We start from the raw sequence: 27,766 nt of genomic DNA, 5'->3' as shown, positions 1-27,766 counted from the left end.
AAGACAAAAGCGACATTCTGAACGAAGCAGAGTCTATCAAAAAAGGCTCGCAGCGCCCCTGCACTGCTCGAGCGCCAGACGAGGTGGTTCATCCAGCATATGGAACCCATTGTCGATTCCTGAATAGTATTCTTCAGAGTTCAGACCATCTCCCGCCTTCAGCTTCTTCTTACGCCTGCACCTGACAGAATTTCACGAATATACCCTATTGCTCGTGAAACTTACAAAATACGACTACAGATACTGTGTGTTTCACAAAATATATGCAATTAGAAGGAACAGTTAAGACGCACATTGCACACTTCTGGATTTGAGTCTCCATTGCTTCAACACATTCCTTCTTTTTTTTTTGGAAGGAACAGGAGGGGGGCAAAGCCCCTATACTGAATAATATATTAAAAGCCAAAAACAGGAAACAAAGTACAACAGGTTACAGGGGGGATTACAAAGAAATAAAAGAGAACTCAGGGAACAAAGAAAGAAAGAAAAAAGAGAGAGACCCCAGAGAAGGGAACCAGGACGGGAGAAGAAGCTAAAAAGAATCTAGCCATAGCACAACTGAAGGTTTTGAACTTCTCTTGATTCTGCAGCATAGCAGAGAGAGCTCTTTTCTGAAGTTCAGTCAGCTCACTTTGGCAATTTCTAGTTCAAACTCTTCCTCAATCTTGGGAAGATCCTCTTTTTGAATGGCAAGACTATTTCAAGTTTCAGTAGGAAAGGAAAACATGAGAATGGCATACAACGTGTGAGGAACAAGAAGCTAAATGCAAACACAATGGTTTCCTGTAGGGGCTTGGTATGCACAGGCTTGGTTTAGGCTTAGCCATATACGGATTGACAGCGCCAGAGATTTATTCTCTTCCAGTCCAAAGGAATTGTGTCTAATCTCTGCCCATCCAAACAAAACATACATCAGTATTTAAACAGTTGATCCAGACTGGCTAGCTGAATATGGTGTAACAGTTGGGAAAGCCATCATTAGTTCTTCACAATATAAAATCAGATAAACCGTACAAATTATTCGTGTAATAGCGTTTTGTGGTCAAGTATCCAACCAGTGCTATCCAGATCCTCCAGTAACCATTAATAATCAAATCAAATATGCATCCCTCAAAAGGTCTAGCAATCTAATAAATTTGCTAACTGAAATTACATTATTTGAGACAAAATATATATGTATTGGCATAATTTTTGTTATTCTTGTCAAACTCTACCAAGAAGGTGCTCAAAAGTGGCTTCTTAATGTCCTCAATCTTCTCAAGAGCGTCCATAATCAAAGGCTCAATACCAAGATGATCTATAGCATCACTCCTGAGTCCTAAATCATCGAATACAATAAGAAACAGTTACACAAGCAATTGGATCGAAAACCATATTTTAAATTTCGTCACAATTAGTGAAGGAGAGAACTAAACTTTTCCCTCCGTCCCTGAATAAATAGATTCCTAGAGTTGTCTTGAGTCAAAAATTTTAAACTTTGACCGAATTTCTAGAAAAACCCATTAAGATCTATGCATCAAATTAGTATCATTAGATATATCATAGAATAAATTTTCATAATATGCTCATTTTATGTCATATAAAGTTAGTCAAACTTATGATAGTGGCACGGATTCTAGGAATTGATTTATTTGAGGACGGAGGGAGTAAATAATTAAGTAGAACATCTAGTTTAGTCAAAAGAAAAGATGAAAGCAACTGGAACACGGATTACTTGACATTTCAACACATATAATTTATCATTTACCAAAACATGTTCAAGGATTTTAAAAACAAAATACATCCATTAGCACACAAACAAGTTAGAAAGTAACAAATTTGACAGCCCTGGGAACTCATCCAAGAACACTAGAATAGATAATGGTTCTGCTGAATGGCTTGTTCTTCTGTTTTCCGCTTAACTACTCCCTCTGTCCCAAAAAGAATGCAACTCTAGGTTTGAAACTAGACAAAAAAAATTAAGTTTGACCTATCTTATAGGAAAATATCAACATTTATGTCCCCAAATAGATTTACTATGAAAATATATATCATAATCAATTTAATGATATTTATTTGATCTACTTTTATGTAAAAAGAGATGGTTAATTGAAGTTTGACTCGTCGAAGAGAGAATTGCATTCTTTTTGGGACGGGAGGAGTATATATATGGCTGAAAGGAGCTATGCTGATGGCAAGTCGAGCAAATCACTTCCAGCGACTGTCACTGTCCTTGAGCTTCCACCATAAGAACCAGAACGTCCACCAATGTTGCCAGTACCCCTAGCATCCAAGCCAAGATACTATCAGATAGCACTAAAAGGAAAACAACCGGAACTTGTATAAACCAGTGCCACCAGGACCATACACCTAGCCAAGGAATCCCCATGATGATCGCATAATATTATTACTGTAACACTGAAGAAAAATTATTTAACCATCTAAGCCAACACACATACATTGTATTCATACAAGATGATAGTTTAACAAAATACAATATAGTCGACACTGGCAAATTGGATTCAAGTGAAATTGTCTGAACTCATCACTGTAAAACTCAGCACATTCTGCATAGCGCCAAATGGTGACCACATGAGCAGCTCACTGCTGAACAATCTTCACAAAGCGGAAGAAATGGCTCCTTAAAGTTTGCAGAGGATGAAAAAAACAACTCACTATGGCAATTCATATTCTTTTAGAAACGGGCACTTCAAGATAATTATGATATCCTGGCGTCCTATGACAATTTCATATGCACACACTAATCGCTCAGGTTGAAAAAAAAAACACCTCTGACACAGGACTGAAGCCTCGTGGTGGGATATCACCACCTATACTGCCTTTTTTTCGAAAGAAACAAATAGTTATAAATTCATGATGCAACCATACTTGACATACTTAAAGTATAGACAGAAGAAAATAGGACCTGAGGGCACAACCGCACAACTGCTCATCAACAAATCTAGAGCATGCATCATTATGTTTCTTGACATGGCATAACAAAAGTGCATCCGCGGGAACTAATAATCTCAAGCACTAATGCAAATTAGGAAGAGCCTCAAATCCTTGTGTAGCAGTTTCCTAAGAGAAGCAACATTGTTATGCTTACCGTTATCATCGAATAACAAGGCTATTATTGCCAAGGCCACACAAATACTTATACCTTCTCCATTTTGACAGCACACCAATATTTTTCTCCCAGCAATGAAATTCCTCTTTGCAAAGTCAACTGCTTTTGGAAGGTTTCTCATTAGGAAAATCGGTCATCCTTTGACCCCACAATTGATAGCTCAAGGTAAGAATTTTCTGATGAATTAGAAGGTAGCTTTGGCGTGCTGTCACAGTTCAGTATGCAGTCCACGCCATTACACCAACTAAGGCATCTCCAACTTGGAAACTAGATGATACTGCAAGGTTCGATGTTCCAAACTTCCAATCCAAAAGAGTAGAAGACCATTATTAGAACATTGTGCATCCATTGTACTGGTACTGGTACAAGGATCCCCACTTGTTTGATCATCATTGCATTTGGTACCATCAAGACTTGATGTAACCATGTACTGGTACTGGTACTGGTACTGTGCACGATAAGCCCTATCTTTTTCAACAATATCTGCAACTAACTGGTTACAATGATCCGGAATAAGGTAGGAGTTAGACCACGCGCCCAACTCTCTTCATCATCTCCCCTCCGGGAATATAGTGCCAGCTGAATTCTGAAGACATCCTTTGTGTAGCAACTGCTTCAGATGCAAATGCAGAAATTAGAATTATAGGAATGTTATCCCACGACTCAAGCTCTGGCACTTAATTTAACCATATAGGCGTCCTTTGTGAGATCCATAGAGGACGTAGCGGATTTTGCAAACCTACTGCAACTTGCCAACTTTGCAAGAGAATGAATATGTGCACCACATGATTCTAATTGGTCTGTCCATTCATCAATACGCCCCTCTATAGCATTTTTCTCAGGGCCTAGAAGTCTAGAACCCATAGAGAGCGCTGAGCTATCCCAATTAGATACGTAAATCAGAGTTACTTTCAGCATCTCCATTCAGCGAAGTAGATGGCACTTGATAGGCCTTAAGCGGTGGCGCAGGGTGAAGGTTGGGGACACACGGTTGCAGCTGGCCATTGAGGTGCTGCTACAGCTTGAGGCAGCACATGAATTTAGGACACTCACACAGCAGGAACTCCACCTGCGCTGGCGTGTAAAGATCAGAAGCACCGGCTTAGCTGTCATTGAAAAGTCAAGGATTAAACAGCGGGCTAGGCTCATATATATCCGCAGCGGAGATGCAAATACAAAATTCTTCCACATTCGGGCCAGCACAAGATTGAGGAAGAATTATATCCATTGTTTGCACACAGATGGGAGAGTGGCGACTACACACAATGACAAAAAAAATCATCGCGGATTACTTTTCAGCACACCTAGGCTCACATACACCGAGGTCAGTGACGTTCAGCTGGTCGGCACTCGGTTATGTCCCAAGGGATTTATCGGCTCTCGAGGCCCTGTTCACGCAAGATGAGATCAAAGAGACAATAATGTCCATGCCACCCAACAAGGCGCCAGGCCCAGATGGTTTCACGGGTGCCTTCTTCAAAGCCTGCTGGGACATCATCAAAGACGATGTTACTGCCACGGTGAACAGCTTGTACATGCTAAACTCCCAAGACTTTGAGCTCCTAAATACGGCAAAGATCATCCTACTCCCAAAGAAAAGGGACGCCTTGCGAGTTACAGATTTTCGCCCAATCAGTCTCATTCATAGCATAGCGAAGATTTTTGCCAAGTTACTTGCAAACAGGTTGGTGCCGCTGCTGGACTCCTTAGTTTTGAAATGCCAAAGCACATTTATCAAAAGGAGGAGCATCCACGATAACTTCCTATACGTTCAAAACACAGTACGGGCAATGCAAAAGATGAAGCTGGCCACGCTATTCATGAAACTTGGCATACACAAGGCCTTCGATACGATCAGCTCGAGCTACCTTCTGGAGGTATTGCAGGCCCTAGGGTTCGGACCACGCTGGCGGGAGTGGGTATCGATCCTTTTCCGCATGATGTCGTCGAGAGTGTTGCTAAATGGACAGCAGGGCCTAGCTTTCAGTCACAACAGAGGGGTTCGACAGGGCGACCCTCTATCGCCCATGTTGTTTATTCTTGCTATGGACCCGCTTCAACGCCTGTTAGACATGGCAACACAGCAAGGCGTCCTCTCTGCTCTTCCTCTATCTAAGGCTAGGTGGAGGACCTCCATGTATGCTGACGATGCGGCTATCTTCGTTAACCCGATCAAGGACGACTTGGACTCTATCACGACGATCCTTTAGGAATTTGGTAGGGTCTCAGGCTTACATATAAATCTACAAAAGAGTTTCGTCCACCCGATCAGATGCCAAGACATCGATCTAGACCATTTGTTAGCCTCCTTTGCAGAGGCAAGATAATCCTTCCCGTGCCGCTACTTGGAACTGCAGCTCCATACGAGATCCCTGCAGAAGGTCCATGTGCAACCGCTCATTGAACGCATAGGGCAGAGGTTACCTAGTTGGAAAGGTAGAATGCTCAATAGAGCGGGAAGACTTACTTTGGTCACCTCAGTGCTATCCTCGATGCCTACCTATCACCTCACCGTGTTCCCTCTGGCGGTATGGGCAAGAAAGCAAATTGACAAAATCAGAAGATCATTCTTGTGGAAAGGTGATGAGAACGCCAACAGAGGGCATTGCTTGGTAAATTGGCCGACAGTCTGCATGCCAAAAGATTTGGGAGGGTTGGGGGTGCCAAACTTGGAAAATTTTGGAAGAGCCTTGCGCCTACGTTGGTTGTGGCAGGACTGGGTTCATGACTCAAAACCTTGGGTAGGGACGACACTGCCATGCAATGACTTAGACCATTTGCTCTTCAACGCCTCAAGTCCTCAACAATGATAACAATTGGGAATGGTAACAAGGCACACTTTTGGCATCACAATTGGCTAGACGGTGAAGCTCCAAGATACCTAGCGCCCCATCTTTTCCAGCTAGTGAGCCGAAAGAACATGACAGTTTGCCAGGAACTACAAAATGGTAATTGGATTCGCTCCCTCAGGACGCGAATCACAACATCTGTTCAGATACAAGAATTCGTTGCCCTCTGGTTCAAGATTCAGGAAGTGCAGCTCACGCCTGATGTGTAGGACTCCATAGTGTGGAGATGGACGGCTGATGGAAACTACTCCACATGTTCGGCATATAACATACAGTTACAAGGTTCACACTGCAAGTTCCAAGCTGATCTCATTTGGAAAGCAAGGGCAGAAAATAAATGCAAGATACATGCCTGGGTACTAATGCATGACAAAAACCTCATGGCAGAGAACTTGCAAAAGAGAGGGTGGCCACATCATGAGCATTGTGTCTTGTGCAATGGGCCTTTAGAAATAGGACTGCATCTATCTTTGCTATGCCCCTTCACTAAAGCCATCTGGAGCCAGGTGTTATCTTGGGAAAACTTTGATGTGCAACTGCCCCAACAAGATCCCCAGTGCCTGGCCACCTGGTGGGAGGATGTGGCGAGCAAGGTGCCAAAACAAGAACGCCGAACATTTAATGGAGTGCTCATTTATGTTGTGTAGAACCTGTGGAAGGAAAGGAATAGGAGAATTTTTGAAAACGAGCACAAAACATCGGAACAGATCGCCTATCTGGCCAAGGAAGATATTGTTTAGAGGCGTAGGGCCATGTGTAATGCGGGCTAAATCAACAAGCGCATGAGCGATGACTTCTGTGTGTAGGCTCTATGTCCGGTGTTTGAGTTGGTCCTATGACCGGGTTTTTCTAGCACCATTGGTGCCTGTACATCAAACTCTATTTCCTTCTTAATTGAGCGGCAGAGCTGCTGCCTTTACTTTTGAAAAAGATAATTCACTTGGATGCTTTTGTGGATAGCCCGCAGGCGATGCCTCTCAATCACTCGGTTCAGGGCAGAGCACCAAATGCACAGCGCCGCGACCTCCGCCACGAAGATGAAGGTTGCGTCCTCCGCCACCCTCCGCAGCGTGTCGTACATCGGGCTCGCCTGCCGCTTGATGCGCCGTGCCGCGGCCATGGCCATGACTATGCCACCTTAAATCCCATCATCAGAATCAAGGGGATGGGGATGGAGGAGAAGAAGCAGTTGGGGCCTCTTGTCAGCGGCCAGCGCGAGAACCGCTACCATAGCTTCCCGCTCCGGACCGCGTGGAGGTAGGCCCCGACGGGCGACGGCACGGGCGGTGGCGACGAGTGGCGGCCCAACGTACCCACTTGCCATTGCGGACCGCAACCGCATCGATGAACTGCGCCATTGAGAGGAGGAATGCATGGGAGTCGAAAGGCAGAGTCCTGGGCCGGGAAGGAAAGAACTGGATTGGATTGTGGGAAAGAACCAGATTATATAAAGCGACACCGGTCCCTGCCCTGAAACAGCAGCAACCGAGTCCCCCGTGACTTCGCTATCAGTTCGAGATTGGTTTGGGGGTGACCGGTTAGGGATTGACAGAGGAAGGTTGAGAGAGCGGCCATGGCGGAAGCAGAGGAGGCGAAGCCGGCTGCGGGTGCTAGGGCCATCAGGATCGAGACTGTGCCGCATTCTCCCGTCGAGAGGCTCAAGAAGAGTCCGTTCAAGAGGTCCCTTCCTCGTCGCAAAAGCTTTCTCGAGCGCAACCCCGAGCTCCGAGAGGTTATCCTGAGAACGGATGCTGAGAGCAATTCGCTCGTCGACTTGCAGGAGGATATCCTGAGGCGGTACGAGGAGAAGGGTTGGCCCAGGTTGGGGTGGAGATCATGGACCGTGGACGAACAAGCTTGGTTCGTCTTCCTCAGGCCTTCTAGGCCGAGGGCGCATGTACCATCTGGGTTGGATCTAATAAATTTTTTTCTTGTTATTATATAGGGGAAAATATGCATGCATCAGATTCTTATAAAAATTACTATGTTACGTGGCTTCTTACATACAATTCTATTATAATATCAAAAGTAATAAATATAATGTCGCCTGTTATGAGTGACGAAAGCCGGAAGTTGCCAGTCCAACATGTCTTGCAAAGGTTGTTCTCCCAAAGCATATTTTTTTCTTGAATTTTTTTCCATCTCTACACGAAATGTCTGGGACCTCAAAAAAAAAACTTGTGATTTTTCAAAGAGATTGAAAATTTTGAAAAAAAACAAGGATGAACTATTTCATTATTTAGTATTAAGAATCTAGAAAAAATTATTTAATTCATGTTTCTGAAAGTACTATTTTCTCCTATATTTCTTATACAAGTCAAATATAAAAGTTATAAAAGTTTGGATTTAACTGACACAATATTAGCCTCACAATCAAACAAATCCCAATGCACCGCATCAAACGTGTTTCTTCTAGTCCTTACATTTGGTTTTTAATTTCATAAAAAGTGTTATTTTGTCTATGTACATTATTGGAAATAAAATAAAATAAACAATTTAATTACTAATTAGAAATTTTATTTTTAGGATGTTACACTCTCCCACTTTGGAGGGCCAACGGTGCATTTCATATTCTCTAAAATTCAAAAATCCTTGAGAGCTCTCCCTTCCTTAGTTATGGGAATTGTGTTGCTTTGAGTGATATCCTCTGGATGGGGTCAAAGATTTGACTTATGTGAAGTTGTGAGAGCACTGGTGATCAATCATAAGTCTTGAGCACTTTTTGTGGCTGCGTCAAGTAACTCATGAAGCATTTGTTTCCCTTGAAAGTGAAGCTTTCTAGATAATTACTCCCTCCGTCTCAAAATAAGTGACGTTTTTTACTTTTTGATATCGTGTTTGACCATTCGTCTTATTTAATTTTTTTGTGCAAATTATAAAATAAATAAATTATTATTAAAGTATCTCTAATGATAAAACAAGTCATAACAAAATAGATAATATTATATAAATTTTTTGAATAAGACGAATGGTCAAACACGATATCAAAAAGTTAAAAACATCACTTATTTTGGGACGGAGGGATAAGGCATCACCGGTGATCACCTAAGCTTATGAACCACCACATAGTTTGCAAGGGCTGCTATCTTGCCCTGGCAAGAGTAAAGATCATCTAATGGATTCGAGAAAAGTGGTTGAAATAGACTCAGCTAGAGCTTGACCTTTGGCGGTCCCTTAAGACTTTCTCAACGGGGATGTAGGGTGTGGTGAGTCTGAACTACAGAAAACAACTCTGCATGTCTCCGATTTGATTTGCCTCGCTAATGCATTTTTATCACGTAATTGAACTTCCACTTCGATCTATTTTATTGTGTTTGTTTGTGAGTGCAGGAACTTAGTGAATTTGCTTAAGGGGCACTTTAAAGAAGCATTACACCAGGTTTGGTTCGTGATACAAGTGATCAAGGGTCGTTCTAACTTTTTCTTTGCAAGTTTACTATAGAAAAATGGATCACATAGATTTATACATACTCGCATACGCGTGACTCGCTCGATGGATTGTCGTCCCATGTTGCCGCTGAGGCGCTGACCACCTTGCGGCACTTTCCCGTACTCATATGTAGCATCGATCGATAGGCAATGACGTTGTGGCTATGGACTCTAGGCAAGGCAGTAGCCCAAAGTAGTCCAAACCACACACATTGTCGATATTGCAAGAGAATAGTGTTGTGACAAGAACAAGCTGATCGACGAGGGTGGATCGAAGTGGCGATGACCCAATGCAAAACCAGATAACCCAACATCTTCTTCTGAACTCGTACCTCATTTCTATTGCATGCTTGATTTTTTTTCTTTTTTTCCATTTCCCCTTGCATAAAAAATTGTTCAACCTCAAATTTAGCATAAACAAGCATGTTTGTGGTCGTGTTTGGATACGATTAAAATCCTATTGTAGCCGGATGACCACGAGAATCCCTCTAAACAGATTGTTGTGTGTGTGATTTTTTCACCGCCACTTCGTTACAGAGGTGAGAAATGAACTAACAATCGGCGGTGTTGTATCACAAAGAAATCAGCAATTCCTTGTGCCATGCCACGTGTGCCACGTGGTCCAATAAAGCTAAGCCTAACATGCCCTATATCGTCATCATCTACCTATCCATATGTTTTTGCTGTTTTCATGTATTTTTAATGGGAGCATATTACAGGATTAGTTATGCTCTCTCAATTGGGATAGCCAGCCTTTTCTTTCTCTAAATGTCCGAATTCTCTCCTAGAATATGATCAGATCATAAAAAGTTATTGTTCTTCGGTTCTTCTGTTTTAATTACCCGCAATGTGCGGATATCAAAACAAGGCTGCGAGCATGCTTAGTCAAGCAAAGCGGGTTTTCTGGACAGCGGACTAAAAACGGGTTTTAAAGATTCTGGTTTCCACTAAACTTAAGATCCAAACAACCTTTTAAGAGCAACTTCAAAATACTTTGTCCTTTCTAATGTATGGAAATAGAGATTTTGGTGAAAAAAATACTCTCCCACAACCTCTTTAATTGGATCTTCAAATATCGACGTCATCTATTATGGATTTTTCATTAGGCAAAGATAGAGAGCAAGAATGACTCTCTAGAGCGCGTACAAAGAGCCCTTTAAAATCGGTTTTAAGGGTTCTGCTTTTCACAAAACTTAAGCTCCAAACAACCCTTTAAGAGCAACTCTGAGATACTCTATATAATATCCTTTCTAATTTATAGGAATATAGATTTTGGTGAATATTATCCTTCAACCGCCTATTTAATTGAATCTCCAAATATAGATGTTCTCTGTTACGGATTTTTCACTAGCCAAAGATAGAAAGCAAAAATGACTCTCTAGAGCATACACACAACATAAAAAGTTGTTGAAGAGTAAAAAATAAAATGATTTTTACTTAACAACTCTCCAAATAACATTAATAATTTTATAGAGTCTCTTGGAGACAGTCCGAAGCATCCATCATAAATACCTTGATTTAACCTCTCTCCCTCCTATCTTCTCTCCTATTTTTAGGGGATGTTTGGTTGCCCCTCCTAAATTTTAGTTGTTGTCAAATCGAATGTTTGGACACATGCATGGAGTATTAAATATAGACTAATTATGAAACTAATTGCATAGTTTGCGACTAATTTACGAAACGAATCTTTTAAGCCTAATTAGTCCATGATTTGACAATGTTTTTGCTACAGTAAACATGTGCTAATGATGGATTAATTAGGCTTAAAAAATTCGTCTCGTGGAGTACTGACGGATTATGTAATTTGTTTTTTTATTAGTATCTGAATACCCCATACAACATCCTCCCAATATACCTCCTAAATTTTAGTTATTGAATCCAAACACGCCCTTAGTGCTTGTTAACCTCGTTTTCTACCTACACCCATCTTTTATGTCCCGAGGTTGGGCAAACAGTTATGCTCACCCGGCCACCCTTCAGTCTGTTCGCTTGGTCGTAAACGATCATGGATTATAAGTCAGAACAGTATTTTTCTCTCACACCAAACCAGTCAGCAGTAATAATCCACAATCGTTTCAGCCGAAACAAACAGTCTGCTTATCCACAAGTTCCCGGTGTGTCGCTATCATCCATGTAATTATCCACAAGTTCCCGGTGTGTCGCTATCATCCATGTAACATTTTCACATTTGCACGCATACGCAATGATGGAAGCAACAGAGCACCTAGAACACACCACAAACGTAACGCCAGGTTATATTAACAGGGTCTATAAACTTAAAAAACGCATTTCTAGTCTCTGAACTTATTAAATTGTACATCACAAGTCCATCACAGCCATATATGCAACTCTTGCTAACGTGTCATGCCAACGGGGTATGTAATTTTGTACTTAAACCCTTCTATTCTCATTTCTCTTATTAATGTACCTCTTCCCTCTTGCTCTTTGCCTCAAACTTCAGTGACAATGGTGGGCACGCGTATGGCCATGAGGACGAGAAACTCTGCCACCGTACACAAAAAATAATAGCACACTGCAACGCAGTCCGCTGCCGTCAGCCCGTCACGGCCGCCGGCCACCTCCCGCACCGTGCCTGTTCGCGCTCCCGCCGCGCCTCCATGGGCATGCAGGAACCACCACAACCACCGCCACGCCTCGTGTATAGCAGGTCAAACGTTGAAGTAGACCATTTGCTGTAGCACGGCCTCGCCGCCCAGCTGGGGCTTGAAGTTGATGCAATCATCATCCGGCTTCGACGTGGGTGTCGGTGTCGTGTTGTCCAATACGCGGCGACATCGAGGAAGTACATGCGGCCACGGCCACGGTCGCTGGGTTCTCTGGCTGGAGGCTGAGCTACAAAATCACCACCTTGTTCGTCTGCTGCGGAGTCTGATTACACGGAGCATCATCTTCAATTCAAGGCAACGATGATGATGAGCACAGTCACCACGGCGGCCACCGTATACTGTGCCGCATCCAGGCACCAGAGTGTTGAGGTCCCTGTTCCGGTCCGCTGTCATGTCTACGGTTCCACTCTTGACTGCGAGGGGTGGGGCAGAGGCAGGGGTGCAGGGCCTCGTCGTCCTCCCGCTTTGCGAGGGCAGGGGCAGGGCCGCAGCAAGCCTGGACGGCAAGGGTGAGCGCGCGGCGTGCCGGCAAGAACAGGGGCGGCCCGCGCCCTGCAAACGCACGGTTGGCGTGCGACCCACGTGGCCGAGGAGCTCGACGTGCCACTCCAAGTGCGGCGGCGACGGCCGTTGGGCTTCGTCTCGCCGCCGCTGTCGACTCCACAGCTCCAGATGCCGCCGGCGCTGGCGAGCTTCCTGTCGGCGACGCGCGCTATCGCCCGAGGTCGTGGTGCTCACGGAGCAGGAGGCCAGCCACGGCGGCGTCTCCTTCCGGAATCGCTTCGGCGAGGCGCTGGGATACTACGCCGCGGTGTACGACAACCTGGACACGGCCGCCGCCGAGCGGGCGGGGGTGGAGCGCGCGGTGCTCAGGGACGACAGCCTGGACGTGAGGCTGCGCGAGGGCAACCACCGGCGTGAGCGGCACGACCGGCTGCAGCGGACCTACGTCGCGATGAGGCAGGGGAACGACGTGCTCGACAGGTGCGGCCTGAGTGGGTGCGCGGTGCCGGCGAGCCGTGAGCTCAACTCGCCGGGCCCAGCTTCACGGCTGAGGTTGTTGTGCGAGGACGAACGACCGCGTATGGGCGGCGCTAGCCGCCGGTTGCTGCGGCATGGCCACGGTGGCAACACGTGTTTGGTTCCTGGCTGTAAAGGGTTAAATGAAAAAAAAACATGCCACGTTGGCAATGATACGTACTCCGTAAGCAAGAAAACGCTGAGAATTCATGTACCTCAGTGATACATCATGACGAATCTATGGACCCCGATACATTTAACGCATTAACAAATCAGCACGCACGCCTACCGTAAAAGAAAATTTCGAAAATATATATCTCCTTTATTTACGGCTTTCCCGGTGGCCGGTGCCTTGATTCCACTGTCAACCTTGCTTTGTTTAACAAGCTATGGGTAATCAAAACTGCAAGCAGGTACCCCCTACGTGAATAAAAACTGGCATATTTCGCCCGGATTTGACGAAACTTTGAGATTATCGAGCCTTACGTCTCCATCACGTTGCGTAGTCAAGCAAAGCAGCTAGCGCTAGTAAAGTAGCGGCGGCAGCAGCCTCTCCTGCCCTGATGGACTCACGGTGGCCTTCAGGGTCATTTGCTAGTGTCTTAACCGTGAGGAATTTTCAAGCTCACTCCGTGACGGCACCGAAATCCTCTGCCCGTCGTACAACTTTTCCAAATTCCTATTCCTATGGACTGAAAACAAAGCTCTCTTCTGCGCTGGTTTGTACCCGAGAGATGTCGATGGGACCTGATATCTCCGCAGGAAATTCCCTTTTTCTTAAGGGATGGGGACGGGGGACTTTCTACTACTAACATACAAATGGGGAAAAAAAATCATCAAACAGTTCACTGGTTGAACTAGAAAACGGAGAATCAATAACCTCACTGGCTCGATTTAGGTTAAGGCCTCGTTCAGTTATCCAGGAACGATTCTCTGGAACGATTTTCAGCTGGAATGGTTTATTAATTTATAGATCTTTGATCAGCTGAAATGATTTCAAAGCACATTTCAGCATAGTTGAACGAGACCTAAATGCGATTGAGCTTATGCAACTTTCAATAGAAGCTCATGACAAACAATAACTTCCCTGCTTTGATCTCAGCCTTTTGTTCTACGAACATGGGGAGCCCCGTTATTGTTGAGAATAATAATCTTTGATAACTATAGTTTTTTTATGCATACTCTTCGAGTATAAGTTGTAGTATACGAACTCACGTACCAACTCATGTCACCACACACCCTAGTGCGCAAATTAGACCTACACCTACACGAATAGGTTGCACGTGGCTGAGAGATATCCGAAGTCATTCAGGCTTCGCACGTGATGGGCATGTTACTCTGACCATTGTGACGCATCCACGTGTGAGGCTACAGATACCCAGAACCTGAGGCACGTGAGTGTCGATCGTGGGGATCGAACTCACACCCGGCAGCTGGCACACCTGGCGAGCGAGCCAACGAGCTACGCTCGGTCCTCTTTGGAAACTACAGATGAGAATAGAGAAATGTACGGAGTAGAGTACGGTCGGGGTGTTTGAATGCATGGACTAAAGTTTAAGAGGTGTCTCATCGGATATCACATGGAGTATCATATGTGGTGTTCGGATACTAATAAAAAAATAAATTATAGAATCCGTCAGTAATCCATGAGACGAATTTATTAAGCCTAATTTAGTTCGTCATTAACGCGTGTACTGTAACACCACATTGTCAAATCATAAACGAATTAATTCGTTATTAGCACATATTTACTGTAGCACTAAGCTATAAAATCCTTGGCACAGGGAAAGTATAGAGCTGAAAACAAACACTATACTGGTTTTATTTCTTTCTGCCAGGGCCCAGCGGCCAGGGCCCTATGAAAGTAATAAAATACTGCTAAAAACACGAGGATACGGCCGAGACTGTCGCCCAGGCCGCGGTCACGTGAAGGCCCATTGGCTCCCCATGGGCTATGGGGCCCACAGTCAGAGACCAATACCAAAGCAACACCGGTAAAGCTTTGCTACTACTACCTCTCTCATCCATTCGGGTACCCACTGATATCAGGACCCACAAAATTTAGAGGCCCCACATGTCAGTGTAACTGTCGCCTGCCCTTTCCGCCCATCGTCTTCCCCAGTAAAGACTGGCAACGGTCCAAATACCAACTGTGGATATCTAAATGGACAAGAATTTATTTTCGACGAGTATAACGGGTATAGAAACGTTCTCTATTTATCCGTCTCCGTTACCCGTTGGAAAACCTAACTATTTAAGCTGTCATGCGAGTATTAGGCCCAAAAAAGTTCAACATAGGTATTTTAGTCTAAATCTGAACAATCATATATATAGTTTATGTGCTCTAGGAACCCTAGTTTAATTTTTCCTCACCATCTCCGTTAGCAGCACAAGCACGCCTGCCTCACGAGCTCTCGTGCCCCTCGCTTCCTCAATTCGGTCTCTCTGTCACCTTTGCTCGTCCTTCTCGTAACCTCGCTCCTTCCCCTCGGCATCTCCAAAACTCCGATACTTATATCAGGACGAAGAAGAAACGTCTCCTATTGCAAAGCTGCGACCTCAAGTGTCCTTGTTTATCGAGTATGCAGTACCTGTCGGGTATCTGTTACCCGACCAATATCCAACAAATATAGAAATGATTAAAAATCTATATCCAAGACAAATAACGAGAACGGAAACCGAATGAATTCTCCGTAGCCGGAGAAGATAACGTTCCCACGATAGGCCGACGGATACATCCCGTTGCCATCCTTATTCCCCAGCCGGCCGTTCCAATCCGTTCCCCCCGGTTATTCTATTCACTCCCACTCCTCGCGCTCCCACCCGCACCGCACCTCCCGCTGCCGCCAGACCAACACCGCACTCCACCGCCACAGTCCCCGTCCCCCGGTCGCTGTCGTTCGTCAGCGGCGCCTTCGCGTCCCCAGCACGGTACCCTAGCATCAGCGCACAGCGCTCGCTACAAGGCACCGCGGCCATGGCGCCCCCACCGGCATCGCTCTCCGCGCCCAACGCCCTCTCCCTGCTCGCGCCCGCTACCGCGACCGCTAGAGTCTCCTCCGGGAGGTGGAACAGACTCTCCGTCTCCGTCTCCGTCGCGGCCCGGCCCGTGACCCGGGTGGTGTCTGTCGCTCTCGCGCCCGCGGCGGCGGCGGTGACGGCGCAGAGGAGGCTGGTCGCGGCGGCGGCGGCGACGGAGATGGCGCCCGCGGCGAGTGGGGAGGAAGGGAGCAAGCCGTTCGTGGAGGAGATGCGGGCGGTCGCGATGAAGCTCCACACCAAGGACCAGGCCCGCGAGGGGGAGAAGGAGCCCGAGGCGCCTCCCGTCGCCAAGTGGGAGCCCTCCGTCGAGGGCTACCTCCGATTCCTCGTCGACAGCAAGCTCGTCTTCCAGACGCTCGAAGACATCGTCGAACGCGCCGCCGTCCCGTGGTGTGAGTGATTCGCTTTACTTTCCCTTCCCTGTTTGTCTTGATTGGTGGAAAAAGGTGCGGCTCTTACGCGATCCCTGGAAGTGGATGGCGCCTGTTGTGCTTCGTGTGCCTCTATTGAACCGGTGAAATTTGATTGGTTCGTTGCCAGAAAAAATACTCCTTGTCTACTTTGTTTTTTTGTAAGAAAAAATAAGAATACAATAGCCCATTGATTAATAATAAATCGATTTTCTATGCATGAAAAGTAAAAAATAATGACGGTAAAATTTCCAGAGTAATTTCGCTATGACTTTTATTTATTTTTTATTAAACTGAAGGTTCAATGTCTGTTGGGGACTTGGGGTAGCAGTGCCTGTGTAGCTTCACGAGGGGATGCACCTGTACTGTTTTGGGTGGTTTTATTTCTCTTTTCGGCTATGAATTTGAGTGTTGGAAAAAGAGTTTGGCCTAACCATCGATGTAATAGAAAGTCGCAAAAATAAAAACATCCATGTAATAGGTAGAGAATGACTTTTAAGCACATGGATGGTTGCATATTCTTGCAAGGAAGAAGTTAGTTTTGCTTGAACTCAACTAATAATGACTTGTTGTTTTCTCCCTTTTGTGAAGATTGAGTTGCTTTGTATTAGATCAAGAACTGTTTAATAAGTATAGAGAGCTTTACTTGAAGTTAGAAACTATTTCCTCCAAGCACAAATAAGTCCATCTAGGTTTGTCCTAAGTCAAACTTGTTTAACTTTGACCGTTAGTATCTTAAATTGTACATAGATCGACTATGCGAGATTAATATATTATGGAAGTATTTCCCAAAATGAATGTTATAATATCAATCTTGTGTTTTCAGTCTATAAGATTTGAAATATTGATGGTTGAAATATTGATGGCCAAAGTTGAAGAAGATTGACTTAGGACAAACCTAATGGACTTATATTAGTATGGTGAGTGCTATTTCATTTGAATTCCAGTGTGCTATTTTGTATATGTAAACTGGACATAAAAATCTCTATCTTTGTGACATTGTTATTTATTGCTGAACTTGTTCCTCTTTCTGGTTCATCTAATTTGGTCAATGTATGGATCAACTTGCTCAAAAGAATAATAGTCTGATCTATCCTTTATTTCTGTTTGGTGGTTTTCTGTATCGTTGTAATATTTATATCTAGATAGGTACCTCCTCTCTGTTGCATTAACAAAACAACCGCAACTGTTAGACGTGAATTTAAAGGCCTTCTTACTTTGTTATGATATACGAAGTCAAAGTTCTAATCACCACTTGAATTTGAAATATTGTGTTACAAGGGTATAATCTGCAAAAACCATTACCCCAAGCGCATGCAAAAAAGATTGTTTTGTGGTATTATTGTTTTGGAGTTCAGTTTGTGATATGGTTGCATACTGTTGCACCACGGCCATAGCAGGTCCCAAGCCCTGGTAAAGGAGGAGGGTTGTGATAGGCGTGGTGAGCCAACGTTAAATCTAGCCATTCTAATGGAGATGAAACCCAAAAGATTCACGTGCCTGAACCTTGATGGCTTCTGCTGGGTTTCAACTCTAGCCTACCCTAACTTGTTTGGGACTTAAAGGCTTTGTTGTTGTTGTTGTACTGTTGTACCACGGCCTCCAATATGAACTCATTTAAAGGATTAACGTGATTAAACACTCATGTAGGAAAAATGGTTGTAGTCTGTGGTGTACTTATAGTTGCATTTGCCCTCTTAACATGGTTTATCTGTAAGTAAAGCATAAGAGATAATGGTAGTGTCATACAAGTATTATATTCCAATTTCTCACTGCCCCGGCAACCTTGCTCTTGTTAGATCTAGAAACTAGAATGGCTGATGTTTCTTTATACCTATTGGTAGTTTGGTACACATATTACCATATGCTGTTGTGTTTGCATGTGTTCTTGGGTTAGCTCTTCATTATAGATTGGCTTGTAAGACACAGAAATCTCTTTTTATTGATTTGTGTGCGTTGTTAGAAAACAAAAATGTTTACCAAAGAAACGCATGAAAGGGTGGAATAAAATGATATGAACCTTTAACTGCTGCTAATATTGTTTTACTCTGTGGACAAGTCAATTGACTTCGACAAATGAAAGGGCTCACAAACTTCCATACTTTTTGTGCAAATGTAATCTCATACTCCATTCTAAATAATAAGATGTTTTGGCTTTTCTAGATACATAGCTTTTGCTATGCACTTAGATATACACTATGTCTTAGATATATAGTAAAAACAAATGTATCAAGAAAAGCCGGAACGTCGTATAATTTGGAACGGAGGGTGTAGTAGTTAATGGGCAATTGCTTCGTCAAGATTTGCAAAGGTGCTCCTTGTTGACATTCTAGTGGTGTGTGTTTCAGATGCAGAGTTCCGGAATACTGGGCTGGAGAGATCAGAGGCACTCAAAAAGGATCTGGAATGGTTCAGGCAACAGGGCCACACAATTCCAGAACCATCGGACCCTGGCACCACATACTCTTCTCTACTGGAAGAGCTGTCTGAGAAGGACCCCCAGGCATTTATCTGCCATTTCTATAACGTGTACTTTGCTCATACTGCTGGAGGCCGAATGATTGGCAAAAAGGTGAACCGCTCCACCCCCTCTTCTGAGAAAATGACAAATACTGAGTATATGACATCATGTCAAAACATTATTTTGGCATACATAATTTACACCGCATTGACATATTCAGGATATTTTCTGTGTGTCTGATGTCATCAATCAAATCCCAAAGCATGCTTATGCATTTTCTATTGAACATGATTCCTCGTGTTCTTTTTTCTTTGTCAATAGTACAGTGCAATTCCGGTTAGGAATATGACTCCGTGTTTTTTTTTCCATTGCTGATGTGGGCAGATTAGAAGTCTGAAACTACTTGTTCCTCCGTTATCTTGTAGTATCATTTAACAGAGTATCATGTGCTCCTGGTATCTTAGGTTTCTGAGAAGATTCTGAACAAGAAAGAGCTGGAGTTCTACAAGTGGGAGGGCAATCTCTCCCATCTGCTGCAGAACGTCCGCAACAAGCTTAACGAAGTTGCTTCAGTAAGTCCCTGGAGGCCTGGACTGCCTCTTTTCTCCCGGCCCAGTGCGAGGACCAAAGCTTTTTAACTAAATGGCAAATTCTGTTCCATGTACTGGTTCCGCAGAGCTGGTCTCGGGAGGAGAAGGACCACTGCCTCGAGGAGACGGAGAAGTCGTTCGCCTACTCAGGAGGCCTCCTCCGCCATATATTCACCTGATCTGACAATTGTTGGCTGATCCAGTCGCAAACGCTGTAAATACATAATCCTTGACTGTTAAAACTTCATTACTGGTGAGGGGGAGCTCCTCCCCCCGGTACGATTTACCTGCAATCAAGTTACCAAGTGTTAAATAAACCTCCCATTCATCGCTGGTGTTCGGTGAATGCTGAGTGCTGCCGCGGTGCCTCTGACTGAAGGTATCTGTTTTCTGTGGTGGAATCGGATGGCACGGCACCATGGCCGTGGATACGGCGGATGGCGCTGCCACTACGCACAGCTGCCGCTGCGATGTGCGAATTGCGATGCGATATATTGTGGATGGCCCCACAAATCTGTAGGTCGTTTCAAGACAAATAGAATCGGTCGTCCCAGTACCGCCAATGCCAAGAGTTCTGCCAATCAACATGCGTAGCCGTAGTGTATGGGTGTATCCGTTTCGCAGCGTGCGTGCGTGAGTACCATGTACCAAATAATTTCGGAATACCCCATCCATTGGATGGTACTTGATCCGTGCCGATTCATTTCATGCGCGTGCTTGCACTCTGTACTCGTGACAACACGCCCCTGCCCGCGCGGGCTTTTCATGGGCCCATGTTGCCCAGACGTCACCCGCACCGTGTGCTAGCGCGGGACCGCTCACGCCTCCACCCGCTTCTAACAGGATTTAACGTGCAACACTCTAATCTATTTTTAGAACATCTAGATATTACAACGTATGTCTGAAGACAGATAAAACATTTAAAACATACATAAACACTTGAAAACCATTCCAAACATACTTCACATCCAGATAAAACACATGTAATATGTGTGAAACATATGCAACATCCAGATAGACACATTTGCAACATACGTCTAAAAAACAGATGAAACATTGGGGATAGACGCTTGCAACATGTGTACAACCATTACAACATATGTAATATCCCGATCTACTTTTGTAACATACCTCTAAAACATTTAAAATGTACGCTTGCAACATGCATTGTATCCCGGTACGACCCCCTACTGTTGTCTGTATCGGGACACGCAGCCATAGCAGGAGATGAGATCAGAGGGCTTCTGTGCCAAGACCTGACACTTCTTACGCTGGCGGCGCCTGTCGGCGTCATCGGGTGTGAGCACGCGCGCGACGACCTCGGGTGGCCAACTCGTGACTGAGGAAGCAGTCCCCACGCATGGGCGCGGCGGCGAAGGGAGGTCCCGTGGAGAGGAAGGATGGCGCCAGGAAGGCGGCCGAGCACGGCGCAGCGATCGTCGTGAACCACACCGAAATCCGCGGTGGTGCAGGCGAGTTGAGGTCGCGTCTCTAGGGTGGAGGTCACGTCTGGACGAGTGGACTTTTTTTATAAATTTTTAGAGTGGAGTTGTTCAGGGCTAGAACGCCCTAGGTAGAGCATTTCCAAAATAATTTTTGAGGTATATGCATCATAGGTCCTTGAACTTGTCTCGTGGTGCCAATTAGGTCCACAAACTCTCAAATCGTACTTCTGGCACCCTAATGTTGTTTAAGTATGTCACTTAGGTCCATAACTCATCAGATTAAGGTTTTTGCCGACGTGGCGTCCACAGAGCACACGTGAGCTGCGCGTGAGCCTGGTTTGGGGCGTGCAAATAAGCAGAGAGGCCCCCAGTTCTTTTCTGCACGCAGCTCGAGCAGCCATCCGCGCCGGCGCAGCCGCACGCCGAGACCAACTGCAGGGCCGCGACCAGCAGCTCGCCGAAGAGGCGCTCCACCTGCGCCGCTAGGCCGATGCCGCCGGGGTGTTTGTCGTACAGCAGCAAGACCCCGGGCGCCCTGTCACCACCATCACCCGAAGCTCCCCTCCCGCTCCAGCTCCCGCGCATCGCGGCGGCGGCGCACCGCGTCCTGAGGTCGGAGGCGGCGCACATCATGCGCAACGGCAGGACGCTGAGCAGCGCGTGCGACGCCGCGTGCACGCCGTCGTCGAACCCTAGCCTGGGCGATGATGATGATGATGATGCAGTTTCATCACCGGCAGTTCCATCGCCATGGCCATCGTCATGGAGGATGTTGATCTCGGTGACGTCATGAACTCTGGTGTAGTACTTGAGATTAGCTGCTGCTCGGCAGTACGCCGTCCTCGTCGATAGATCTAGCTGCTTGACCAAGTAGCTGACGCCCTGGTGCATGTACACAGTGCCTTCGTGCACCTGGAAGAAAGCCTTGCTCTCCTCGATCTCCTCCAGCACCCGGTAGCCCTGCTTGTCCACCACCTTGTACCTATCGTGCTCGATCGCTCGTATGCTCACCGCATGAGCATGGTTCTTGTCAGGCCCGACGTACTTCCACACGCCTGACTGATCAGAACTGTTCGTGTTCGTGTTCGTCAGGTGATCCTGATCTCTCAGGGTCACCATGGCACCGTCCATGCCGGGACCAAAGTGCCTAGCGTCGTGCTTCGGGCACAGCGGCTTCTCGAAAGCGGCGCAGGCGAGGTGCTGCCCCAGGACCTTGCGGTTGCGAGAGTCGACGTGGCAGTGCTCCACCGTTTTGTCGAACAGCTTGTGCGGGGAGCTCATGAAGTACTGGTCCAGCGCGTCGTCGAGGCCGACATAGATGGCGATGGACGGCTTCAACCTTCGCCCGAAACGCCCGGCATGTTGCCACAGGCTCGCCATGCTCCCGGGGAACCCGAGGTGCAGCGTTGCGTCGATGCCGCCGACGTCGATCCCGAGCTCGAGAGCGTTCGTCGTCGCCATGCAGCGGAGCGTCCCGCCGAAGAGGCCGGCCTCGATCCTCCTCCGGTCCTCGACAATGTACTCGCCGCGGTACACGCAGATGGTGTCCGCGAGCTCCGCTGAGGCCTCCTCGAGGATCTCGCGTGCGCGCGCCAGCACGGCCTCGCAGAGCTTCCTCGTCTTGCAGAAGGCGATGCACCGGAGCCCGTGCTGGACCATCTCGGCGAAGAGGTGGGAGACCTCCTGCGCTGCGCTCAGGCACCTCCCTTGCCTTGACACCAACGGGTTCCACAGGAGGAAGTGCTTGGGCCCGCAAGGGCTGCCGTCGTTCTGCACGAGCTCGACGTCGTCAGCGTCCAGGCCGGCGAGCTCCGTGACGTGCTCCTGGGGGTTCGCCAGTGTCGCCGTGCAGGATATGAAGGTCGGGTGGCTCCCGTAGATGTCTGCGCACACGCGCTTCAGCCGCCGGAGGATGAGCGCAGTGTGGCAGCCGAAGGCGCCCCTGTAGGAGTGAGCCTCGTCGATGACGACGTACTCGAGATTGGCGAGCTTGGCGTCCAGGAGGAGCTTGGCGGTGAAGGGGATGAGGGAGACGAACTCGCTCCGGGCGAGTGAGAGGTTGGCGAGCTTGGCGTCCAGGAGGAGCTTGCCGCCGAGGAGGAAGAGGTGGAAGGCCGGGGCAGCCTACGCGGGCGGAAAGCAGACACGCATCGCTGCCTTGAGGTCCCTCACGGAGGCCGTGGCGGGCAGGCGCATAGACGTAGCGCGGCCGTCGAGCGCGCGCACGGGGAGGACCACCGAGCGTTGCTGCGCCGCCATTACTGACGCCTACGTACTTCTGACGACGAATCGAGAGGGAAATGGAGGATATGAAAAGAACTGGGGGGACTCTCTGCTTATTTGCACGCCTCAAACCAGGCTCATGCGCAGCTCACGTGCGCTCCGTGGACGTCAGCAAAAACCTTGATCTGATGAGTTATGGACATAAGTGGCATACTTAAACAATATTAGGGTGTCAGAAGTACGATTTAAGAGTTTATGGATCTAAGTGGCACCACGCTACAGGTTTGAGGGCCTACAATGCATATACCTGCCTGCTCGGAAGAGCTAGCTGCAGCAGCGCTGCGGGCTGCGGCTGTTGCTGCTGCACTCCCCTCTTACACGTACTACTGTTCAATTAGTAGTAATGGAAAACGGAATCGGACTTGCGTACTTGTCTTATTCCATGCTAAGGTTCAGAAACCTCCAGATATATCACGTTAGTTTGGCTCTTGCTATCGTCCCGATGGTCAGTACGTGCGTACATACCAAAATGAGGTACTGCATCAGGTACGACGTGATGACAAAACTGAGGAGAGCCGCATCTCCGCCGGAGGCCGTCCTTCGGGCCTCGGTATCTAACCTCGGTCTCGTAAGATCCGACGGGAACGGGTCGCGTCCATGTATTTTAGGACCCTCAGCTCTCAGTTCGTGTCGTCCCTCCCAACTTCCGCATGTTACATATTTTCCACTTGTTCTTGGCTTCTGTCTTACCGACCAGCTAGCCACCGGCAGGCGGCGGCAGCCTTGGGTTGGTCTTCTGCCATTGTTCGTTGTTGTTGCTGCTGCTGCTGCCATCAATGGAGGTGGTGAACAGGTACGTCGCCACCAGGCACCACATCGAGGGCGCCCCGACGGAGGCCGATTTCGAGGTGAAGGAGGAGACGGCGAGGTGGGCGCCGGACTCCGGCGAGGTGCTCGTCAGGAACCTGTACCTGTCCATCGACCCGTACCAGCTCAACCGCATGAAGCGGAGCAGCGCGTCGCACCTCGCCGTCGACAGCATCCTGCCCGGCCAGGTAAGCAACCAGCTAAAGCGACGACGAGTCGTCGCCAGGTCTCCGTCCTGCTCTGCTCTCCATCAATACGTGCGCCTGACGAGAAGAGTCTGCTTCTATTCTATCTCCGTCTCCGGCCGTGAAGAGGATCGCGGCGTACGCGGGCGGCGAGGTGGTGGCGTCGGCGTGCGAGGAGTACAAGGCGGGCGACGTGGTGGCCGGCGTGCTCGGGTGGGAGGACTACACACTGTTCAAGCCGTCCCCGGCCGTGCTCATGTCCAAGGTCGCCGACTCCGCCGCCGCCGACGACGACGCGGGCTTCCCCCTGTCCCACCACATCAGCGTGCTGGGCACCAGCGGCATGACCGCGTACGGCGGCCTCTTCGAGGTGGGCAAGCCGGTGAAGGGCGAGAAGGTGTTCGTGTCGGCGGCGTCGGGCTCCGTCGGCAGCCTCGTCGGCCAGTTCGCCAAGATCGCCGGCTGCTACGTCGTCGGGTGCGCCGGGACCAAAGCCAAGGTACTGCCCTCCATCTCCAGCACGTCACAAATGTTTCTGTGGTGCCCTGAGCCACGCGTGTCACTGTCAGCCAGTGTTTAGCCACACATGCAAATGGCCCACTGGCCCAGGTTTTTGAAAAGCACGAGCCACCGTTCAATTTTGAAATCAGCTGGTTATATGAAACTGGATGAATTCACAGGTTGATCTGCTCAAAGACAAGCTGGGATTCGACGATGCTTTCAACTACAAAGAGGAACCTGACCTGAAATCAGCTCTGAAGAGGTCAGTGCAGCCACTGTCCGATCGTGCTCGTCGCCATCTGAGCCATCTGCCCTGCAGGGCAGGCTGACCTGACACAGAGCATGCATTTTGTTCAGGTACTTCCCCGACGGCATCGACGTCTACTTTGAGAACGTGGGCGGCGAGATGCTGGAGGCGGCGCTGGCCAACATGAACACCTACGGCCGGGTGGCGCTCAGCGGCGTCATCGCCGAGTACACGGGCGGCGGGCGGCGCGCGGTGCCGGACCTGCTGGACGTGATCTACAAGCGCATCACCATCCGGGGCTTCTTCGCCTGGGACTTCCTGCCCAAGTTCGCCGAGTTCAACACCATCATCGCCGACTGGATCAGGGAGGGCAAGGTCAAGGTGGTCGAGGACGTGTCCGACGGGCTCGAGAGCGTCCCGTCGGCGTTCGCCGCGCTGTTCCGCGGCCAGAACGTTGGCAAGAAGCTCGTTAAGCTGGCGTAGAAAGAACCGTCCATGGAGCATCCTGTCATGCCGGTGATTCATGAGTACCCTAGAAATTGGAGTGGCTTTGTTAATTTAACTGAAATGGAATGCAGTGGGGTGTGAAGTGAAATGCGGTGGCTTGCGACGTTAATTTAATAACTGAAAAAAAAAGAATGAGCATAACTGGCAAGAACATAAATCTGCAACGGCATTCCAGTTAGTATATTGTTCTGGCTGCTTGCTTGCGACGTTGCCTCCGGCGAATATTTTTTTAATTTTAACATTTTTTATAAATTAATTCTAAATCTAATACTATTTGTTTTTTATTTCTAAATCTAACACTTTTGGCCGCGCCTATTGTCATGGCGCGACGAAATGCCTGTGCCGCACCATGCATAGTGGCGCAGCAAAAATGCTGATGGCGACGACCGGAGCGTTGACCGGTGACGTAGCAGGGACTACCGCTCCGCGGTTCTAGGCGCGGCACTGCCGCGCCACGGCGCATGGCGCGGCAAGCCACGGGAGGTGCAACAGCAGGCACTACTGTGCCTGTGCCTACTGCAGCAGTAGATGGAGATGCAAACAGCATGGCATTACTGTAGCAGTCAATGGAGACGCAAACAGCAGGACATTACTGTAGCAGCAGCATGCTGCTTTGCAGGTGAAGGGACATGTTGCCCCCATCAAATCACCCTCTAGCTATGTATTGTATGTATATTCATTCTTTTAACAGGAGCAGATTACATGTTATTGTACTATATTTTACTATTTCTGTTTGATGTAAGTTCTGTGTTCAACTGATGTAAATTGATTATTCGTAAATAAGAATAGTCAGCAAACTATTATCTGAATTTTTTGACTTTTTTTTATTTTCTGTATGTTTTATTTGGTTCTCCTTTGAAATTTTCCAATTTAGCTTATTAATTGATTTGTATTCAGCAGCACACAATGTCACTGTCCACTCAACCAAACTCAACCAAACTATGTGGTCCATCAGTCAATGAATAAGACTCAGCTGCCAGGCTGGTTAAGGGCCCACACGAAAAATGATGGCCTAGCTTATGGGTCTGATAATAGTTCAGTTTTCTAGACTTCACTATGTACTCAAATATAGTTTAATTTTTCAGACTTCACTGTGTACTCACTAGCAGATTTTGATAGGATATTTCTCAGATTTGTTGTATATTTGCATTATGCGGTAAAAAGGGAGGGTACTGAAGACTTGGTACCATGGTACATAGATGATGCTAATCTTTAGAGTTTAAAACATTTGCAAAATTTAAGATGAATAGAAAAAATAAATTTTAGAACTTCATTTTGAAACCTCTCACTCCATTTCAGGCGTTGTGTGATTCACATGGTATATTAAAGTTTTAAGGTGAGTAGCAAATGTTGACTAAAGTACACCAAAACTAGCACCACTTAGGGATGGTGGGGAGACCTTTTTTTATGATCTCAACAAACTTCTATGCGGGTCTGATTCACAATTAGGAAGGCAAAAGGCACCATTTGGTACAATAGCAAAAAGAATAATGTTTCACATGTGGTGTACTGGTGTTGTGTGGGTTAGCTGAGATTTGACATGTAAACAACCTCTAGAGAGAAAAAGAAGCCCTACTGAATTGGCTTTCGTATTTATCCTGATTCCTAACTGTCGGTGTTTTGGACCGGGGGTCCTCAACCAACCAGTGAATTTGAACTGCGTGTTCCCAATCCCGGATGGTGATGCAAAGAGACACAAGGCTTATACTAGTTCAGGCAATTGGTGCCCTACGTCCAGTCTAAGAGATCGATCTTGTATTCCTTGCACCGAAGTGCTTGTAGTAGGGGGTTACAAGCCAGGTGAGAGAGGGAGCTAGTCCCAGGTCTCGGTGAGGTGTGGTGTGGCCTGCTTGAGACGCTGCTCTCAGGCGGCTGGGAAATGTGTGTTACAGGGCGTTGTTCTTCGTGAGTCTCCCCCCTCAGAAATAGCCCAGGTCCTTTCCTTTTATAGTTTGAAGGGAGGACAAGGGTAGTACATGAGCTAACTATACGGCGTCGTGCAAACAGAGGCGGCGTGTCTGAGCCCTGTGGCCTATTCCTGTGGCGGCGTAGTCGTCGGAGTGGTCCATCCTTGGAGCACTGGGGCGGCGTGCTAGTCACATCCGATCCTGTGCGTCATGGGAGCTCCAGGGCTGCCTCGGAGTGGGTGCGGCGGTCAGCGTGCGAGTCGCTGTGGACTGACTGTTCGCGAGGCCAAGGCTCGGTCGGTGCCAAGGCTGCACAGCAGTGGTGGGTCTCGGCAGACACGAATCCC

General features: G+C 47.3%; 3 protein-coding genes and 1 pseudogene across 3 annotated transcripts; 2 read left to right on the top strand and 2 right to left on the bottom strand.

Moving 5' to 3' along the window:
* Nucleotides 1–36: 36 nt before the first annotated feature.
* On the bottom strand, nucleotides 37–7,084 carry LOC136526270 (uncharacterized; annotated as a pseudogene).
* An 8,720-nt stretch (nucleotides 7,085–15,804) lies between these two features.
* On the top strand, nucleotides 15,805–19,855 carry LOC136528806 (heme oxygenase 1, chloroplastic-like). Its single transcript, XM_066521789.1, has 4 exons — nucleotides 15,805–16,468; nucleotides 18,835–19,058; nucleotides 19,412–19,519; nucleotides 19,624–19,855. The coding sequence occupies exons 1-4, from the start codon at nucleotides 16,012–16,014 to the stop codon at nucleotides 19,714–19,716; spliced, it is 882 nt and encodes a 293-aa protein (XP_066377886.1). The 5' UTR covers nucleotides 15,805–16,011; the 3' UTR covers nucleotides 19,717–19,855.
* Nucleotides 19,856–21,261: 1,406 nt separating this feature from the next.
* On the bottom strand, nucleotides 21,262–23,241 carry LOC136526269 (uncharacterized). The gene is made up of 2 exons (XM_066518998.1): nucleotides 23,155–23,241; nucleotides 21,262–23,106 (listed from the first exon to the last, which is right to left on the bottom strand). The coding sequence occupies exons 1-2, from the start codon at nucleotides 23,239–23,241 to the stop codon at nucleotides 21,262–21,264; spliced, it is 1,932 nt and encodes a 643-aa protein (XP_066375095.1).
* Nucleotides 23,242–23,792: 551 nt separating this feature from the next.
* LOC136529045 (NADP-dependent alkenal double bond reductase P2-like) lies at nucleotides 23,793–26,051 on the top strand. Its single transcript, XM_066522094.1, has 4 exons — nucleotides 23,793–24,260; nucleotides 24,385–24,756; nucleotides 24,938–25,020; nucleotides 25,116–26,051. Exons 1-4 carry the CDS (start codon nucleotides 24,042–24,044, stop codon nucleotides 25,486–25,488), a joined length of 1,047 nt encoding a protein of 348 aa, XP_066378191.1. The 5' UTR covers nucleotides 23,793–24,041; the 3' UTR covers nucleotides 25,489–26,051.
* The last annotated feature ends 1,715 nt before the right edge of the window (nucleotides 26,052–27,766 follow it).

Source organism: Miscanthus floridulus, chromosome 19 (genome assembly GCF_019320115.1).
Source record: "Miscanthus floridulus cultivar M001 chromosome 19, ASM1932011v1, whole genome shotgun sequence".
Classification (NCBI taxonomy): Eukaryota; Viridiplantae; Streptophyta; class Magnoliopsida; order Poales; family Poaceae; genus Miscanthus; species Miscanthus floridulus.
This window is presented reverse-complemented; position numbering and strand designations above follow the sequence as displayed.